The 19514-nt window shown below is 53.7% G+C and overlaps 1 protein-coding gene across 3 annotated transcripts; it reads right to left on the bottom strand.

The window, feature by feature from the left end:
- Positions 1 to 723: 723 nt before the first annotated feature.
- Positions 724 to 13099, bottom strand: LDB1 (LIM domain binding 1). Of its 3 annotated transcripts, none has more exons than XM_037495950.2 (11): positions 13004 to 13099; positions 5121 to 5223; positions 4946 to 4990; positions 4751 to 4826; positions 4553 to 4655; positions 4211 to 4383; positions 3620 to 3742; positions 2752 to 2835; positions 2537 to 2660; positions 2208 to 2350; positions 724 to 1492 (listed from the first exon to the last, which is right to left on the bottom strand). In XM_037495950.2, the coding sequence occupies exons 1-11, from the start codon at positions 13026 to 13028 to the stop codon at positions 1262 to 1264; spliced, it is 1230 nt and encodes a 409-aa protein (XP_037351847.1). In that variant the 5' UTR covers positions 13029 to 13099; the 3' UTR covers positions 724 to 1261. The 3 variants fall into 3 exon arrangements, with proteins under 3 accessions (XP_037351847.1, XP_037351845.1, XP_037351846.1); XM_037495948.2 differs by having other exon boundaries at positions 2202 to 2350; positions 13004 to 13076; XM_037495949.2 differs by lacking the exon at positions 13004 to 13099 and adding an exon at positions 7760 to 7833 and having other exon boundaries at positions 2202 to 2350.
- Between the last annotated feature and the right edge of the window lie 6415 nt (positions 13100 to 19514).

The following is a 19514-nucleotide window of genomic DNA, read 5'->3' as shown; positions in this document are numbered from 1 at the left end:
GATCCTGGTTGTCACTCCCTCCCTTCTAGGAAAGGGAAGGATAATGGGAGATGAAGACTAATTCAGCTGGAGGACAGAGGCCTTATTGCTCCCTGGTGGGCTTAGAGCTGGGGCATCCTCAGGGGCTCCATGCCTGCCACTGAGGAAGGGGTGAGGAAGAGGGGGGACAGATGTGCAGTTTGAGTGGCTGGAGGAAGAGTACTGGAGAGAGTGGATGAAACCCTCCCCATCCCATGCCTGCCCAACCTAAACAAAACAAAAAACACAGTGACAAACAATGGCTGTTCCCTTCCTTCCATACTCCCTAAGGGAAAGAGCCTTCCCCTCCCCCTATCCAGGACAGCTGCTCTAGGAGAGAATATACACACCATGGAGAGAAGGGTGTTGGGGGCTGGGACAAGAGGGAGTCACAAGCACTAGGAGGGCAGGCCAGAGTTCTGGAGAATGGGGGAGACAGAGACAACGGCAAGGGGCTGTCATCAAGGGAAGGTCATCAATTGCCCTCTACCCCACGGGATACCATCCCCAGCTTGTCTCCCCAGAGGAAAAGGAAAGAGATGGCAAAGTGTCTCCTTGGTCTGAAGCTCTCAAACTGTATAAAATTGTATGTATAACCCCTGCCCTCCCATTCTCCCCTCCACCTGGGCCCTAAGACACCCCCCCCCCACATCTGCCAATTAGGGAGGTAGCTGGACTTTTAATAAGGGGCAAAGGGGGGACATGTTTTTTTTAACTTACATTTTTAATAATATTATTTTTTTAAAAACTTGGAGCTGGGATAGGTGGCAGAAGGGAGAAGCCCAGAGCTTTACCCCTCTACTACCAGCCACCTAGGGGGAAGGTTTGAGGGAGGGGCACTCAACCAAGCCCCATACCTTAAGTCCCTAAGGGCTGTGGGTATAGACAACCCCAGGCTGGAAGGGGGTGGAGTCAGGAGGATGGAGAACCCAGAACCTGGGAAGATGGAGGCAAATGCCCTGGGGGGCGGCCAGGACACTTCTCAGAGGACCAGGGTCCACATAGGCATCCACATGAGTAACCCCTTCCCCCAAAAGGCTCTGCAGAGGCCAGGCCCAGCCCAGGGCCACTGGGGGGCAAATCTTGGCACCTGCCCCCAGAGAGTCCAGTTCCTCCCTGAAGTGGGTAGATGGAGGCTGCCCACTATAGATAGATGCTCAGTCTCTTCATTCTGTCTTCTGCTCCCTGGGGCTGCGAGGGGTGGGGCAGGCAGGCAGAGCGCTGGGTGGCCGTGGTGAGGCCTCTATTGGGAGGCCTGTGACGTGGGGTTCTCTGATTTGCTCTCTTGGCTGGATGGAGGCTTGCTGTTCCAGGGGCTGTTGGCGCCCAGGGCAGGGGAGTTGTTAAAGCTGTCCTCGTCGTCAATGCCGTTGGCCGCGTCAAACTGGGTGTTCTCCAGCCGGGTGATGAGCCTCTCGTCCTCGTCCCCGAACTCCCCGCCCATCAGGGTGGGCTCCCCCACCACCATCACATCCTGAGAGTGGCGGAGGTCCCCAAACATAATCGGGGCAGGGGCTCGCCCAGCCCTGGGCGGCAGATACCCCCAGAGCCCCAATACCCACCCAGGTAACTCAACACCCCCAACCCCTCCTTATACCCAAATTAAAAATCCCAACTCCTCTGACACTCTTAGCCCCTGGAATTCTTCCCACTGAAGGACTGTAGTCTTTAACCCATATGCACTAGATTCTGGGAGAAGTCCATCTATTCCCCTAGCTCTCTCTAGTCCTATCTCCCCTAAATTTTAGGGGGCTCCTAAACTTTGTCCACATGTAAAGAGAAGGAGCAATCAAAAACACAAAGGGGACACGTGTGTGCAAGTGCATATGCATGTACTCTAGATTTGCACATATTCAAGTCTGTGTGTTCCTCTATCAGTGTGAGTGCATGTCTCTGACGGGCTGGTGTCTACAAGCTGTCTGTCCTGTCCGTCTGTATGTTCTCATGGCTATCTCTGTCACTTATATATCCTACCTTGTCACGTGTCTGAGTCTGTGTGATCACAGCCATGCATGTGACTGACAAGGACTCTCATCAGTGACAGGAGTCAGCCCATGCTGCAGAATACACTGGGAAAATCTCTTTGCTTCTATGCCTGCTAGTGAGCTCAGGCTGGGACAGGGTCAAGGGTCGGGGGCAGCAGTGGGGCAGCCCAGAAGAGAGAAGAAAGCCGAGATGCTTACAGGTACCTGGCTGGAGAGGGCGAAGGTGCTGGCTGGGCTTTTCTTCTTGCTGTTGCTGTTGTTGGTGTTGCCACCCCCCGAGCTCATGGTGCTGCCCCCTGACATCTTCCGTTTCCGCCGTTTGCTGGGCTGCTGCCGTGCGGGCTCCGCTATGCCAGGGAAAGGAGACTCAGGTGGGGGGCAGAACCCTAGGACCCTTGTTCCCCATTCTGGCTCCTAAAGAACCTGACCCTACCCTGATCCCAATCTTGCAGACCCGAAAGCGAAGAAGGACTTCTCATAGGAGAGAGAGATACCGCATCAGATGGCTGTAAGAGCAGGTGAAAGGCACTCACCGGGGGGCGCTACCATGCGCTGCCACTTCTGAAAAAGGCAGGTCTTGAGGCAGTCACGGGGGCTGAGGCTGTAGGTCTTGTGGCGGGACATGAGCTCCTGCATGGGCTCGAGTATCACACAGAGCTAGGGGTAGACCAGGAGGTGGCTTGTCAGGAGAGAGATGTGGAGCTTAGACCAATGGGATGGGGTAGAAACTGAGTGGCTGAAGACTCACTCGGAGGTAGTTGAGAGTGGAATTGGACAGCCCACACCGGGTGATGTTTTTGGAGAGCTGATCCAACATCTGGGGGTCCTGGGCCTAGAAGGGGAGAAAGGTAAGAATACCAGCAACTGGGTTGAATCTGCTCACCTGTCCTATCACCCAAGCGTAATGATTTTTTTTTTTTAAAAAGATTTATTTATTTATTTATACAAGAACCGGGATATAGGTCAGAGGTGTGGGAGGGTGAGAGGATTCACCAGAGACAGAGCGGGGAACAGAACAGACAGACTGACGAAATACACTGCTGCGGGGAGCAGCCGGAGAGACAGGAGAGGTCTGCTTCGCCATGTGGGACCCTCGCTGGCCGGCCGGGATCGAACCGGCGCTGCAGAGGCTGCGGACAGCTTCACAGTGCGGCGCTCAACCACCTGCGCTACCAGGGGAGGCCCATGACTTTTTTTTTTTTAAGATTTATTTTGATTTATTTATTCTTACAAGAACTGGGATGTAGGCCAGAGGTGCAGGGGGTGAGAATTCACCACAAACAGAGTGGGGAACAGAACAGGTGGATTGACTGAAATACACTGCTGAGGGAATCAGCGGGAGAGACCGGAGAGGTCTGCTATACCACGTGGGTTAGCTCCCTGGCCTGAGAGCGAACTCATGCTAGGCAATAGCTGGCAACAGCATGATAGTGCTTTTAACCCCTGCACCACCAGGGAGACCCACATCATGACATTCTTGAGAAAAGACAGGCTATTATTAGACCCAGTCTTCAGAAGGAGAAAGCTAAGCCTCTGTCTAAAGTCTCAGGAAAGGGATACTTTTTTCCACCCTTCCCACTGGCTCACTCTAGGTCTTGGATCTGCCCACAACTCACATGCATGGCAAGGATGCTGCGGGGGATGAGTTCCCGGTGCTGCCGGATGCTGAAGTGCCACGTCTTTATCCGCATCATGTCATCGAACATGAATTCCAGGTATAACCGGCCCTCCACACACACCTGAAGACAAGCTTGTTACAACTCTGCCCCTCCCCAACATACCTGAAAGTGTGCCTGCTACAATTCCCCTTACATGCTCATAACTATCCCATCACACATACTTCTGCCACCTGCACAAAAATCTGGGTGCAAAACTGACAGACTAGCCCCTCACATACCTATCTATCTGTCTGTCTGTCTCTCTCACACACACACCAGAAATGCTTAATAGATTGTCAGCCTCTCCTCATGTAGGTAGTGACACTCTCATCTGCTATAAGCTCTATGAGGGCAAGCTCCTGTTCACTGATGTACCCCTGGGGCCCGGAAAACTCAATAAATGTTTATGAATGTGAAAGCATGCCTGCCCTCCCTTCTCATTTGCCATTTCCCATTATGCTCCCCGGGGAAGAGCAGAGTACATTTTGGGAGCAAGAAGGGGAAGCAAATCCAGTGCTTCAGCATTCCACATCCAGTTGGGTTGCTGACCTGGGTGAACATGGGTTTGCCATGCTGGGTCACCATGCTGCCCTGGTCACAGTCGAGAGACACAAAGTTGCTGTGGAATGCCTCCTTGGGGTGCTTAAGTACATAGTACAGCTCCGTAGCACCCCCCTCAAAGATGCTGCGAAAGTAGCGTGGGATCAGGGTCCGGCCAATGGCTGTAGAGATTAGACAAATTCTTCAGATCAGAAGGATTCAAAAGGGTTCAGGCAGATGCCAGCCCTACCAAGCCAGATTCCCTAGGACAAATACCCATTCCCAGATCTTAGGACATGGTAGGTATATACTCTCACAGCAGAATTCACAGGACCCCCAGAAGTCACTCACTGTATCTCTTTGGTCCATCCTCCAGGCAGAAAGTAATGGTTAACATGGCATCATCCTCAAAGAACTCAGTTGTGAAAGCATCCCACCAGAGATTGTCACACTCCTAGGGAGCACAGGGATGGTTATAAATATGCCTGAAGACATCCTACAGGGGTGCCCAGATGGACCTCCCCTCCAAGCCCCTTGGCCTGGCCATACCTCTGTCCAGTTTTGAAGCCGTTTGTTAAGCTCAAATATTCTGTAGTCAGTTTGGTTGCCATATGGTGTATGCCTCCTGGGGGAAGTGAGGGAGGGAGCTCAGTAGAAGCAGAGCCCCTCCGCCCCCTCCCCCCCAAGCTTCTGCCTTCACTCATATAATGGAAAGCACCTTCCTCCCCCCTGGACTCCACTTACCCAATCCCAGGCTCCAGATATGTAGGCGGGTACATGGGAGTCGGGCTGTGTAAGGGAAGAGGCTATGAGAATGGTGGTGGAAGACAGGAATTATCAGAGGGTACCACTCCCTCCCTTTTTCCAACAGGATCCCATCCCATCTGGAGAAGGGATGGGAAGAGGACATGAGACTCACCCCACATCCCGATCTAGCATGGTGCCGGGATGGAAGGGGGGGAAGGCGTTGCCGTTCGGGGGCTCCTTCGGCGAGTACAGCTTGAATGACTTTGAGGAACAACCTAGAAAGGAAAGGAAGAAGGGGTTCCTTGAGGCCCTCTTGGGAGGCTTTCCTAATAGCCAGCTAGACTGGGATCCCGTCTTACGGAGCCCAGGGAGTAGAGCAGGGGAAGAGAATGACCTAGGAAGTGTCTATCTCCGTTTCTAAATCTGGCTCCAATCTTGTATTATTGAGAAACTAAAAGTACTCAGTCCTAATACCTAGAATCCCATTTCTTCCTGTGGCTGAGACTTGCATGATAGAAGAGGAAGTGAAGTTTGGAAAAAATGTCAATACGTCAATACCACAGAATAAATAAATATCCAAACCCCAGAATTTAATTGTGATAAACTCCTTTTCATCCATGTCATTTTGTGTAATTGTCACCACCTTGTGACGTGGCAGGGTCAGTCATAGCATTCCCATTTTTGTGTCCAGCTAGGGTAACTGAAAGCTCAAGGGGACTTGCCAAAATCATAGAACTAGCTAACTGGCAGAGCTAGGGCTTGAGCCCAGATCTTCTGATGCCTATGTCCTACAATTTCTAGCTCTCTGTTGCCCTCTGGAAACCAAGGTATAGGAGGAGAAAAAGGGGGTTTTGCCAAGTCCCTGCCCCTCCTCCACTCCCAGGGTCCAAGGAGGGTAGGCAGGGGATAGAAAGATAAAGGGGGGTGAGTGCCGCCCACTAGATAACCAGTTGTGCCTTTAGCCTCCCCCAACAACGGCCATCCCCCTTATCAGCTCAACCCCCTCCCCCACACCCACCGAGGGTACAGTATTGTCTCCAAATCAGAAACCCCAAACCTCACTCATTTCTGAGACCTGCAGAGGGTAAGGGAGGTACACAGGCCTCCACTGGATCCCACTCTACTTACAAGTAGAAAGTAGGAAGCCTGAGAAGGAGCCCAGGGGCCAGGGGGCTCAGTCTAGGAGGCAAGTGGACACTAGACAGAGGTCTCTGCCTGTGTGTATCTACGCATGCGGGTATGTGTGCCTTCTCCCACCTCACTCCACAGCGCAGTTCCTGGTGTACTTCTTTGTGACTGGAAGAAGAGCTACAGTCATAGTTAGGTATAAGCCAGGTATCCCCACAAGTCTATTTTCCCCTTCCCTGCCAGGAAGGGGAAACGGAGTCACAGCTCCAAAGGTACTGACCCCATTTATATTTGCTTCCTCAGGTCCCCAAAACTTGCTTGTATTTAGGAGAGTAATGGTTTGGCTGTATCTGAGCCCCCTCCCCTATTTACATACAAAATCTATTTTGTTCCTTAAGGGAAGAGACAAAGGAAGACCCTGTGCCAACATGTGTCATTTAATTCTCTCCCTAGGGCCCACTCCTCACAATTTGGGCAAAAGGAGGGTCCCAGAGGGGCCTATACTACACAGTCCCTGAAGGTGCCAAGAGTCAGAGCCTGTGTGTGCCTGCACACGCGTGTGTCTCATCCTGCCTAGCAGGCTTCCACCCTCAGCTCGCCCCAACATGCCTGCCAAGGGTTGGAACCCAGCAGCCCCAGGCAGGATCAGGGTGCCCACAACAGGCCCTCACCCCATGCATGAGCTCTCACAGGCCATGTCCACATGTTCCCAGAGCAGCACAGACTTGACACGCCAGTCTGGACTGAATGAGCAGCCTGTGCCCTCAGTAAAGAGACAGTCCCACCCAGTCCCCAAGTCTGCCCACTCCCCAGACAAGGTAGGCTAAGGTGACATAGGAAGCCAAAGCTCACACAGCCCAAGATGCCAGGCTTAGGCAACAAACCCAAGAATCTGGATTATCAGACCTGGCTCTCATCCTAAGGAGGCCAATCCTTTCCTCAAAAGTATCACTGCCCCTGTTCCCCCCACACACACACCAAGGGTCCTTCAAAGAATGTGTCAGTTCAGGACTCTAAAAAAGAAGGGCGCAGCAGGACACCTGGGTTCTACTCTCATTCTGAAAAAAAGTTTCAGAGCTTCCATTCCTCTCAGAACACAGCCTGGGGCTGTTCTGAGGAGCGAAAGTCCAAAGCTCTGGGACCTCTACTTACATCTCCAGTGAATGGACGCAAACAAACTGAGCATCTCTCCAGAGCCATAGCAACTCCCAGTAGCCCCAGCCCAAGGGCTCAGGAGTGAAAAGAGAAGGGGAGGGAACATCACCCAGACCATCTGTCCCTGTTGCTGTCGTCCCCAGCAGCAGGGGTAGAGGGAGCAAGGTGGGGGTGGGGGTGAAAAGACGTATCATCCAGTCCTGGAGGCAGACAGAGGCCCCCTCCCACCTTTAGCAATCGGAGTCCTTCGGAAGGGCAAGACTAGAGGAAGAGCCCAGAACTAGTAAAGTTTCTCAGGATGAAGCTGCATCCTAGGGTGGAGGGGCACACCTCCAGCTGGGCATTTCCATGGTAACCAGCCTGACCAGAGGGCAAGGCCCCTCCCTCTGGGGGAAGATCATAGGTCAGCAGGCCGGGGCGCTCGGGCCTCTGAGCTAGGGCACCTCTCCGCAGCCATCATACCAGGCCTGAACCAGGCCCAGGACATTCCACCCACCCCCAACAGACTTGCAGGGTGCTCAGACTTACCTGGGAGAACTGAGGGGGCCAGGAGAGATGTGGGGAGCAGCTGGATGCCCAGAGGGGCCCTGGCAGGGTTGAGGACTTGGGGGGGGCAACTTCAGCCGCTCATGTCCCAAGTGGGACAGGCAGGCCTGGCTGAAAGCCCCACTCTGCCGGCCGCACAAAGACTCACACGCACCGCCTGCGCCCGCCCCGCGGCGGCCACAGCCCCGGGGGAAAGTTACAAAGGCCACTGGGCCGGGGGCCTGGGGCCAGGGGGCCGGCCTGGGGGGCGGGGGGCCGCGGGGAGTCCGGAGCCTTCTTTGTTTGCAAGGTTTCCCTCAACAATGGCTGCTCCGCTCTTTCCTCTCTCCTCCTCCTCCTCGGCTCTCCCCGCCGCCGCCTCTTGCTGCCTCTGCCTCCAAGCAGCCCGCCCGCCCTCCCCAGGCCACCGGGCTCCTCTGCTGGGCACCGGGAGAGGCAGGGCCCGGCACTCACACTCACTCACACACGCGCGCGCACACACACAGACACACGCAGCGCCCGCCGGCTCCCTTCCTTTTCTCCCTTTCTCTCCCTCCCCGCTCGCTCTCTCCGAGCCTCTCTCAGAATGAGGCCCCAGGGCGGGCGGAGGGTGGAGCTGCCCCCACCGGCCCCGCCCCCTCCCTGCGAGGAAAGAGGAAGAGGGAGAGGGAGGGAGGGAGAGCGGCAGGCAGGCTGGGAGGGCTGCTGAGAAAAACAAAAGAGAGACAGAGACAGGGAGAGACAGGGGACTGAGAGATGGAGACACAACAGATCCGGTTCGTGAGGCCGGGAGAGAGGGGAGACCTGTGGGGGCCAGGACTTGGAACGCCCCCAGCCCCAGGTGTGGTGCTCAAGGGTAAACAGGGGAGCCAAAACCACAGGCAGGGATGCAGGAAGAGGCTCTCCTTGGGAGACTCTCCCATATCTTCAAACCACCTCCCAAACCTACCCCACATCTCCTCACCCCTGTGGATCTGTCAGGGTGAAGGCCAGCCTAGGCAGACACCCTGGGCTCAGCCCCTGGTAAAAATCCCAGAGCAGCTGAGGGGAGGCTCCAGGGGGTTGTTTTAGACAGAGAACACTCTGACTTCAGTCTGTAAACACACTGGAGGTAGAGGGGGACACTCCAGGCTCCCAGTCCCCAGCCCAGTTAAGTTCTAAGGCCTGTCTTATACAGGTCTAAGCAGAAGCTCCCTTCCCCGCCACCACCACTGGAGAGACACGTGGGTGATGGGCAAAGAGGGGCTGTCAGAGCGGGGGAAGGGTTTTGTCCATCCAAGGGCTCCCTGAAGAGGTCTAGTTGCTGCTTAATCCTCCCCCATCCCAGGGAAAAAGGTATGTGGTTACTGGGGTCGGGCCTATATACAAGAGAGAGACACACTAACCCTGAGGGGAAGAAGGGATTGGGGGGCGGGGGAGAAGGGATAGGGGGTGGGTAAGGGCTCACAGATTAACTTCTATGCAACTTGAGTCTTTGCTCCCTATTCTCTGTGCCCCCCCCATCATATTTACAAACAGTCCACAACAGGATTTCTCATGGCATACACACCAGTTGACTGTAATAATATCACACCTTGTTCTAGGACCAACCGCCACACATAAATAACATCCCACTTTAAGAGAAATCAGTACCTGATACACACTTCAACCTGTAACATACCTTAATCCCTAAATAAACCCAAACTGAGGACAGACAGACAGACACACACACATACACACACATACACACAATCTATGTCAGACCCTGAATTCCATACCCACTGGGACCTGTGACATGCATGAGCCCTGAACCTAGTAAACACAGCAAAACAGCATATATTCCCTGAACCTGTGACATACACAGCCTGACCATTTGCTACCCAGAGTCTTACCCATAAACCACCCTGCCTGAAACGAGCAGCATTCTCCATGACAGCTTGGTCATGTGATACACCCCAGCTTCACAAACACATTGAAATCCATGACATTCAGCCTGCAACACACTGCCTACCACCAGGACTTGAGCAGTTCCCAATGACCCCCAAATTTACAGCCCAATTTTAGAATTAACCACACTCCTCCCCTACTGACGGCGATTCCCGTCATTTGTTTTATGCCTTTAAACTTTCCAAAGTGCATTCATAGGCAGTACTTGAGGAGATCCATACAACACACTGGGTCAAATATTACCCTAACTGGAACAGATCTCAGTGACACAGGGTCCCTAGACAACTCAATAGATGCCCAGCCCTGGGGCACTGCAGCCAATCCTATTCCCTTTCTCCTCTGAGGAGAGGCTACTCCTGCCCCAATGACTGTCTACTTAGGGGAGGGGGAGGGGAGTGTGCTCTGGCTTCTGCCCCCAGCACAGAGCTCAAAAACCTGCACACAGTCTGTCTCTTCAAATTTTGGGTAGAAGTGTTTAAGTACCAAGAGGTATCAAAACTCTGACATAGCATTCAAAATGGCCTGCTCCCAGACGCCCTTCTCTAGCAAGAATGCACTTCTCAGTTCTGACTTAATTTCCCCAATTGCTCAGGGACTGCGGTCCAGTTAAGCAGAGCAAGTCTGAGTTAGAAGACCCTAAAGTTGGGGGTGTAGGGGAGAGCAGGGAGCAGCAAAGAATGACAAAGGTGATAAGGGAAAGAAAAAGGAAGTACCCCTCCTGAAGGTGGGAACACTGAAGGGCAGCAGCCTGCCTCAGCCCACGGGATAAGGTACCAGTATTGCCCCCTGCCCGGCCCCTGGGGCTCCCTGACCCAGGCCTCCAGTGTGCCTGCCCCCCTTCCTTTGTCTGTGCCCGGCCTCCCGTTGGCCTGGCGCTCTGCCATCCTCCTCTCCTGGCTCCCAGCCGCCACCACTGCTGCCTCTTCCCCTCCCCCTACTCCTCCCTGCCTTAACCCTTCTGAGCCACATGCTGCCCCAGCCAGGTCCTGGCCCCCTCAGCAACCTGCCCAGGGTGATGCCCTTTCGCAGAGGTCTTCCTTGCTCCAGAGCAAAGCCCGAGAAGCGATTCCCCACCAGAGGAGCACTATGGGAGCTGGGTGTGCATTTACGTGTGTATCTTGTGGTGTTTCCTTCCGCGTGTGCATGTGTATGGGTCTGCGTGTGCTCTGGCTTCCCTCAGTCACATGTGTGGGGCATGTGCTGTCTCTGCTGGGCTGGGGGAGGAGGAGCCGGGAGACAGCAGAGCACAAAGGAGAGACTCAGACAGGCAGCAGGCAGCAGGCAGGCAGCCTGCCAGGGTGCCTGGGGCCCCCACCCCAGGGCCGCTCAAGGTTGGGGGGTGGTCTCTGGGCGTCAACTGTACACGCTGCCAGGAGACCCTTGTGTTCACTCATGTGCTCCCAGCCACTTACACAAGCCTCCCTCACTCCAACTCCTACCATTCCCCACCCCCAGGCCACTCTCAAGTCCCTCCCCATGTGGTTCTCCTTGAAGTCTAACCTCTGTCCATGTCTGTGGTATGGTATCAATCCACAAATTCTTCACATTCACGGAGAAAAAGACTCCCCACACTTAGGCATCGTTTGCCCCCTCATGGGCAACCAGGCCACCAGACACACAAAAGGAACATGCCTTCCGGGGCACTGATTAAAGTTGCGCCCCCCACACACACCCCTGGTCATGGGTCCTTTTCCTGTCCCCACGCCGCTCCCATAGTGACTGAGGGGGAAACTTCCTCTCTTCTCCACTGGCCCAGGCTCCCTGGTGCAACTTAAGGGCCAATCTTTCATCTACCTCCAGCCTGACAATCCCTCCATACCCACCTCCTACCCACTATTCGTAGAAACCAAGAATCAAAAGGTAAGACTCAGCCCTCTAGCTTATTCAGAACCTTAGTTTCTGCTCTGCTCCACGGGGTAATGGAGGATCAGCGCCATGGGGTGGACTCAGAGCATGGCTGGATCTGAACAGGGTACTCAGCATGGGGCAGTTAGTTATAAAGGAGAAACTACACACACAAATGTGCACACCAAGCTAGGAGGAGGAATGATGGGACCAGGCAGGATTCCAGCTTGGCAAATTCTTTCCCCTCCTCTTCTCCCCACCCTGCAGCAGGAGCCAGGGGTTCCCACACCCAGATATTCCAGAATACTCAGGCTCCACTAACCTCTCTCTGAGCCCCATGCCCCTTAAACATCAGTCTCAGTAGGTACTTTAAGTGTGTGCCCAGCCCAGCTTGGCCTGTGTCACATGATTTTCAAGGAAGCTGACAGTGGCTTCCCTTGGGGATTTTGTGCCCATTTGAAGGGGGCGGAGGTCCAGTTGTGGGGTATGGGTCTCCAGAGAACAGGCTATCTAGAACAGGGCAAAAATTCCAAACCAGACGAGATTCAGGACACCCACTTTCAGAAGAAAAGGAACTCCAGGGGTTCTACAAACAACTGCAGGATCCAGGGTCCTGGACTTGGGGATATGCAGTGTTAAGGCCCTTCTTCAGAGAAGACCTCTCTGGACACCTGGTACTCCTCCTGGCAGTGAGGTAGAGGCTTCCGCCTCCCCAGAAAAGAACTCAGACCTAGGCTGTCACTGGCAAGAGCTGATGCCTGTTTGGGGGAGGTAGGGCTCGGAGCTGAAGTTCTCACTGAGGGTCAAACCTTGATCCCCTCAACTCAACTCTCACAAATCACTTCATTTCCAAGTTGCCACATTCCCCCTCCCACTAGGGTGGAGATGCCAGACCCAAGGGCCCAATTATCTGCGCCCCCCCCAGGAGTATCTCCAGTCCCACAGGAGGGCCAACCTTCCCTGGCAACAGGCAGAAAAATTTGGAGGGGGGCAAGATGGGCCCCAAGCAATCCCTGCCCCCCCCCCCCCCCCGCAAACACGGTCCTCAGAAACAACCCGGAGGGAGGTGTCACAGGATATTTAAGAGGGAACAGGCAGCAGATAAGGGGGGGGCACCCCAAACCATCCAATCACAACTCTATGATGACCTGAGGGGGGGGTCAAAAGTCCAGAGTCACTTCTGATTGGCTAACACCCTGGAATTCTGGGAATTTCAGCCCCCCCAACCTTTCCCAACTAGCCTCCCCCCCCAAAACATACGCGAACCCCAGCACACCCCCCCTTCGCGGCCTCTGGGCTGCTACGCATTTACACAGTTGGGGAAAACCCTCAGACTGAGGCCCCTCATGGCCCCTACAGCCCCCGACCTCCGCCAGGCCATCGACGACGCCCCCCCCCCAGTACTACCCAAACAAGGGGTGAGGTATCTGCGGGGAGGGCTAGAGAGGGAGGGGCCGGGTGCCGCGCTCTACTCACCAGGACAGGCACAGCCCACTGACATCTTCACATCGCCCGCCGCTGGGGGCCCAGCCGAGTCACGGTGCCCGCCCCGCGCGGGGACAGGCCGGGCATGAGCCGCAGCCGCCGCCCGCGGCCCCTGCTGCCCTCGCCGCCGGCCCGGCCCGGCCTCGGCCCGGTGCGGGCGCCCCTGGCTGCAGCGAGGGGCCTGTCAGGCGCCGAGCAGACAGGAAGGAAGCCAGGCGGGCAGCGAGCGGCTCTGCGTGTGTGCGCGCGGGTGTGCGTCCCCGGCGCGGGTGTCCGCGTGTGCGCGTGTGCGTGTGCGTGTCTGTGCGCTCCCGCCCCCTCCCCGCCGCCGGCGCCGCCGCGCGCCCCCTCTCCCCCCGCGCCCCCTCAGCTCGCTCCTCGCGCTGGCTCCGCGGCGCCCGCTCTCCGGCTCCTGCCGGGCTGGGCCGGGCTTTATTAATATGCTAATCGCCTGCGAGTGGGAGGGGAGAGCCGTGTCAAAGTGACCCGGGCGAGCGCGTCGCGAGCGGCGACGTGCGTGCGCCGCGCGGCGGGCGGGCGGCGAGGGGCCGGCGGCGGTCAGGGAATGGCCAGCGTGTGACGCAGCTTCTAAAAAGGCGACGGGAGCCGGGGGCCGAGACCCCGGGGGGAGGGCGAGCCGCGCGCTCGGGGCCGGTTCTCCCGGCGCCGCCGAGCTGGGAGCGTCGATTAGCCGGAGCGGGAGCCCGGACTGGGGGAGGCGGAGCTAGGGTGGGCTGTGAGGTGTAGCTCTCTCCACCCCCGGCCGCGCTCCGGAGAGAAAGGGACGGCCGACCCCCCTGGCTCTCTGTGCTGAGAGCCCACGTTTAGGAAGCCCCTTGCTGCGGGCTCACGCCCCAACTAGGCTGGGGAAAAGAAGTACTACCCTAATTCTTGTTGCAACCCCTCAACTCACCCCTCCCTAAATTAATCACTCTTCCCGTGCCTGCTAAACCTGTTGGGACTAGACCTAAAAGGGTTAATTATGTGGGGTCCCCGCCCTCCCCCGCCTAAGGGTCTGGGATCTGCGTTTTGCTTGGGGGAGGGAGCGTCGGAATAAGGGCCTGGCTGGACTGGGGAAGGGGGTATCCGCAGGCCATCATTCCCCCTTGCAGGCTCTGACTCATCGGTCAAGACACTTCACTGCTCCCTTCCCCCTTTTTCCATCCAGTCTGACCCTCCCGCCACCCAGCCTGAAAGCTGCTCTCCTTTGAGGGCCTCGGAGACCAGGCAGAAGGGGAGAACAGAAAGCAGACCACTTAAATGCCCACTATCTATAAGGGTTGAGGTCGTGGTCTGGGGGACGGGACGTGGGAGTCGACCTGGATGGTCACTGTAAGCAACACTAGGTCCTCAGAGAACACTGCGTCCTCCCGACCTTCAGGCACTCCTCAAGGACTCCCCAACCCAGCCCCGAGAAGGGGGGCAGGGGCCCTCTCTATCCCTTCCCAAAAGCCCAGCCTTAGCAGCTCATAAACAGGAAATACCTATTAGCAGGGAGAAGGAAGGGGAGTGGAGCCGTCTGGAAAAGCAAGCTGGCCCCCTCCCTTCTTGGGGGGGGTCCCCAGCTTCTAACTTCTTTTCCTTATGCTTCTGGGTAGGCTCCAGGGGAGGAGGCTGGGGACAAGGGCTGTTGTCCCCTCCCTAGAGCAGGTAGCCCAGACCACCCGGTAGGGGCTTCCTTCTTCCCTTTGTTACTTAGGAGGGGTTTGGTTGGGAAGGTTCCCTCACTCTGGCCCAAAGTCTGCACAGCTGGCTTGATTAGTTGGGGGAGAATTACAGATGTAGAGACTGAAGTGTTTATGAGACCCCTTTTCTCCATCTTAACTTTTGCTGAGGGAGCACAAAATGATGGGAAGATGCAGAGTCAGGGTTGCAAAAAGGGTCCTGCAAAGGATGGGGACCCACCCCCAGGTGTAAGAGTGTGGGGGAGGGGAGTTGTGTACATGGCCACCCATTACTCCAGCATTCCCAACCTCTTTGTGGAGCGCTCCACCCCCAGAGTGGGGGGCAGAGGACTGCTTTGCAATCCCACATTCACTCTAGTTTTCCCTTGGCAGCACCCCCTGTCAGTGTGCACCTTTTCCTCTCAATTCCCAAGACAGTGATCAGCATTAGAGGGAGTAAAGGGAACCTAAGCAATAGGCCTGGCACTTTGGATACCTGGGTTTGAATTCCAGCTTTGCCCCTAACTAACCTGAGACCAACCACGTCCCCCTCTTAGTTTGAGCTTTACCCTCTGTAATTACATCTTGGTGCAAGTCTCAGAGGAGACTCAGCATGCTGGGTTACCTAGCCCAATGCCACCATGTAGTCTGTAGTCTACTGACTATGTATTAGCCACTTTCCTTGAGGTTATCTGTTATTTCAAGAATGTCAGTAGGGGCTGGATTGACTGCAGGATTAACAACAGCATAGAGGAGAGGGAATACCTGTCTTGACCCCTTTCACTGGACTGTCCATGAATCTGCCTTCCCCCAATCCTGTGACTACCTACCCCTAAGGCCACTCATTCCAAACAACTAGTTTGGTCAGATTCCCTGGTGATCACCAATCACCTGGGTGGACAAAGGGATTATTACTACCCATCCCAGAGGGGCCTTTGCCATCTCTGAATCTGAGGTTCCCTTCTCCTAGATTACACATGTAATGCAAGGTGAAGACAAGTAAGAAGAAAATTAGCATTTGTTGAGCATACGCTATAGGCCAGATGCTGGGTGCTCGGTGTTTCACATCTGAGATCTCATTTACTTTTCCTGAGGTCCTTTGGAAGAAGTTTCTATTATCATCAATGAAGAAGCAAGAAAACTGAGATTCAGGGAAGTTAATAAATTTGAACGCATCTGTAATATATACTTCCTCTTCTTTGCCTAAATGCCTAGTTAATGTCTCCTTCAAACCTCAGTTCACCTCCTTGGGGAAGTTCCTCCTCCCACTTCCACTAAGCAGAGCTAGTGACCAGTGACCATGTTTCCTTTAGGAATTACCATCACAATACTGGTTTTGTTTTTTACAATTTATTTATTTATACAAGAAGGGAGTACAGGCCAGATGTGTGGGAGGGTGAGAGGATTCACCAGAGACAGAGTGGGAAACAGAACAGGCAGACTGACGAAATACAAATGATGAGGGGAGCAGCGGGCAAGACAGGAGAGGTCTGTCACTCCATGTGGGAGTCTCACCAGCAGGCCAAGATCGAACCCTGCAGAGGCTGTGGACAGCTTCACAGTGCTTCACTAAACCACCTGCACCACCAGGGAGGCCTTACTGGTTTTTTTAAAAGTGTGTTTATTTATGCATACAAGAACTGGGGTATAGGCCAGAGGTGTGGGGGGCAGTGAGAGGACTCACCAGAGAGAAAACAGGCAGATCTACTGAAATACACTGCTGAGGGGAGCAGCAGGCAAGACAGGAGAGGTCTGCTGCACCATGTGGGTTAGCTCCCTGGCCTGGGAGTGAACTCATGTTGCAGTGGCTAGCCATAGCTTGATAGCACTGTGTCTTTAACCCCTGTGCCACCAGGGAGGCCCCCACAATACTATTGAATGGATAATTAAGGTAAGTAGCTTTGGCTCTTTGAGGAAACCCGGCTTGGGGAGGTGAAGAGATTTGTCCAAACTTACAGAGTTAACAAGTATTTGACCTAGTGCTCTTTCTCATGCCTTATAATATGGACCAGGTCTGGGGAAGAAGAGAACATCTTCAAAACAGCTCTGGAAATTGTGGTGCAGGCAAGATTGGGCAGCAAAATCACAGACACCTATCAAGTAGACGTGGGATATGGCAGGGAAGCTGTGAGTTTCTGCAAAGGTCTTTAACGACTGTGTCCAGGTGGCAGTCTGAGCCGATTTGCGCAGATTAATACAAGCACTCAGAACTCTAGGTCTTTTTTTATCTTTTTGAGATAAAATCATAACATAAATTAACCATTTTTAAAAAAGATTTTATTATTTTTGCAAAGAACAACTGGGATACAGGCCAGAGGTGCAGGGGATAGGATAAGAGGATTCACCAGAGACAGTGGAGGGGGCAGAACTGGCAGATTTACTGAAATACACTGCTGAGGGGAGCAGCAGGCAAGACAGGAGAGGTCTGCTGCGCCATGTGGGTAGCTCCCTGGCTGGGACTGAACTCACTCGTGCTGCAGTGGCTGCAGATAGCTTCATAGGTTGCTTCTTAACCCCTTTCACCACCAGGGAGGCCCCTGAAGGGTGAATCTTTTTCCAACCAGATAGTAAATGCTCCATGTCTTGTTTATGGTTGTGTTCCTGGCTGGGCTATGTCCAGGGTATTTGGAACCTAATGTGTGTCCTATAACTTCCATAAAATGATTATAAGAATTCTTTTTTTAAAAAAAGATTTATTTATTTACTTATGCATGCAAGAACCGGTGTACGGGCAGAGGTATGGGGGGGTGAAAGGATTCACCAGAGACAGAGTTGGGAACAGAACAGGCAGACTGACTGAAATACACTGCTGAGGGGAGCAGTCTGCTGTGCCATGTGGGTAGCTCCCCGGCCAGCCTGGGATAGAAGTCAAACTCTCGAACTTGACCCGAAGAGGCTGTGGATAGCTTCACAGTGCTGTGCCTAACCCCTTGTGCCACTGTTGTAGAGCAACCCCGATACAAAACGGGGTGCCTGACTGTGGGTCCTCACCCGCGCGCTTAAAAGGACTTATCAATGCTCTACTGCAGGCACACGTGAAAGGTTAATAAAAGGTTTATTTACAAGGGAAGGGGAAATGAGGAAATGTACAGCTCTGGGAGAAAAGTGGGAGACAAAGTTTTAAATGAGTTCTACCCAATCCACCGATCAGGAATCCCAAAATGGCGCTCTCAGAGTTGGCCGCCAGCCAGGAGCAGTGAAGCCAGGAGGCGAACAATCACGAGCCAGAGAGACCCCAAGGCCCACGTGTTTGGTTTTTATATCCAACCTGGCTGCCCAACTCCACCCTCAGGTCCCAGCCACCCTCCCTTTGGTGGTGATGGGATTTGTCTTTCCCAATGTCTTGATGGCTTTAGTCTGGAGTGGGGGTGGGGTCCACAAAGCCTGCATGGGATTAACTCAGGACATCATTTCCCCCTAACACCACCAGGGAGGCCCATTAAAAGAATTCATAGAGGATTTATCTTCCCCAGGCCCATCACAAAAAAGAAGGGCCCTCGCTTCTTTTGTTTTAAAGATTAATTTATTTATGCATACAAGAACTGGGGTGTAGGCCAGAGGTGCCGGTGGGAAAGGATTCACCAGAGAGAGAGTGGGGAGCAGAACAGGCGGATCCACTGAAATACACTGCTGAGAGGAGCAGTAGCAGCTGCTCCATGTGAGTCAGCTCCTTGGCTGGGGATCGATCTCCTGCCACAGTTGCTGGCTATATCTTGATAACTGAGACTTTAACCCCTGTGCCACCAGGGAGGTCTTCCCTTCCTTCTTGTCCATTCGCCATCATCATCACCTTTTACCATCAACATTCCTTTCTCTGCTAACATAGTTAACTTCTCAAAGAGTTTAAGTAACTCCCAGGACCTGATAAAAAGGCGAAGACCCCACCCTTAGAAGGAGGAACTCAAATCTGGAGCAGGAGAGCATCTAGAAATCTGCAAAGTTCCTCAGGCAACTCTTAGGCCTGCCAATAAGTTTTCTTCTAAAAGAGTCCCTGCCTTCCAGAGCATTCCCACCAACTGGGTGAAACCCACTCATTCATCTCTTTCCCTAAGCTATTATTTAATATCTTGGAACTAAGGACTCAAGAAAACAACCTACTGGCTGTGTGCCCTTAGGCAAGTGGTTTAACCCTTATTTAACCTCATTTTCTTTCTCAGTGGTAGGGGATCATTCCCCATTTTTCTAATTCTTCTAGGAATGCTGCAAGGATGCATTGGTATGTGACACCAAATTGTGGACTGTAAAACATTCTTCAAATGTGGGTTGTTAAGGCTACAAATAAAAGACTAAAAGGGAGATTTTATTTTGTGAAGGGCTGCAGTTTCCCGGAAAGAAAACTGCAATCTGGGGGTATTATTACCACTTAACAAGTTGGCCTCGAAGTTAGCATTTTACTTAATTTTTGTTTAAAAATTTTTATTTAACACTGCATAACATTATAAAAGTTTCAGGTGTGCAAATTTATTGGTTTCCCTGGTGGTGCAGGGGTTAAGTCTTGTGCTATCAAGATATCACCAGCCACTGCTGCCTGAGTTCTATCCCCAGCCAGGGAGCTAACCCACATGGCACAGCAGACCTCTCCTGTCTCAGTACTGCTCCCCTTATTACAGGGCAGGGAGAGGGGCACGCCAGAACCCCCAAACCTGCCCACTCTAAATAGGTTCTGCCATCCACCGCATCAAGACAAAACATACAAGGCCTTTAATGGAAAGGAACTTTAACACAATTAGTGAACAACACAGACAAGACAAAGAATGTAGTTTCTAAATCAAGCACCCCAAGTTACCCATCCCCTCATGGGTATAAGTCCAGCCAGACAGGATTGGCCCAAAGCAAAG

This window comes from Talpa occidentalis, unplaced genomic scaffold, assembly GCF_014898055.3.
Source record: "Talpa occidentalis isolate TD23 unplaced genomic scaffold, MPIMG_talOcc4v2.1 talOcc4.8, whole genome shotgun sequence".
Taxonomy (NCBI): domain Eukaryota; kingdom Metazoa; phylum Chordata; class Mammalia; order Eulipotyphla; family Talpidae; genus Talpa; species Talpa occidentalis.
The sequence above is the reverse complement of the archived record's forward strand: the minus strand, read 5'-3'. Positions and strand labels throughout refer to the sequence as shown.

Coding starts and splice junctions, on each gene's coding strand:
- LDB1 (XM_037495948.2), bottom strand. CDS start 13,028: ATGTCAGTGGGCTGTGCCTGTCCTG. Junction 4,384..4,552: donor GGATGGACCAAAGAGATACA/GTGAGTGACTTC, acceptor TAATCTCTACAG/CCATTGGCCGGACCCTGATC. Junction 1,493..2,201: donor CCCTCTCCAGCCAGGTACCT/GTAAGCATCTCG, acceptor CGCCACTCTCAG/GATGTGATGGTGGTGGGGGA.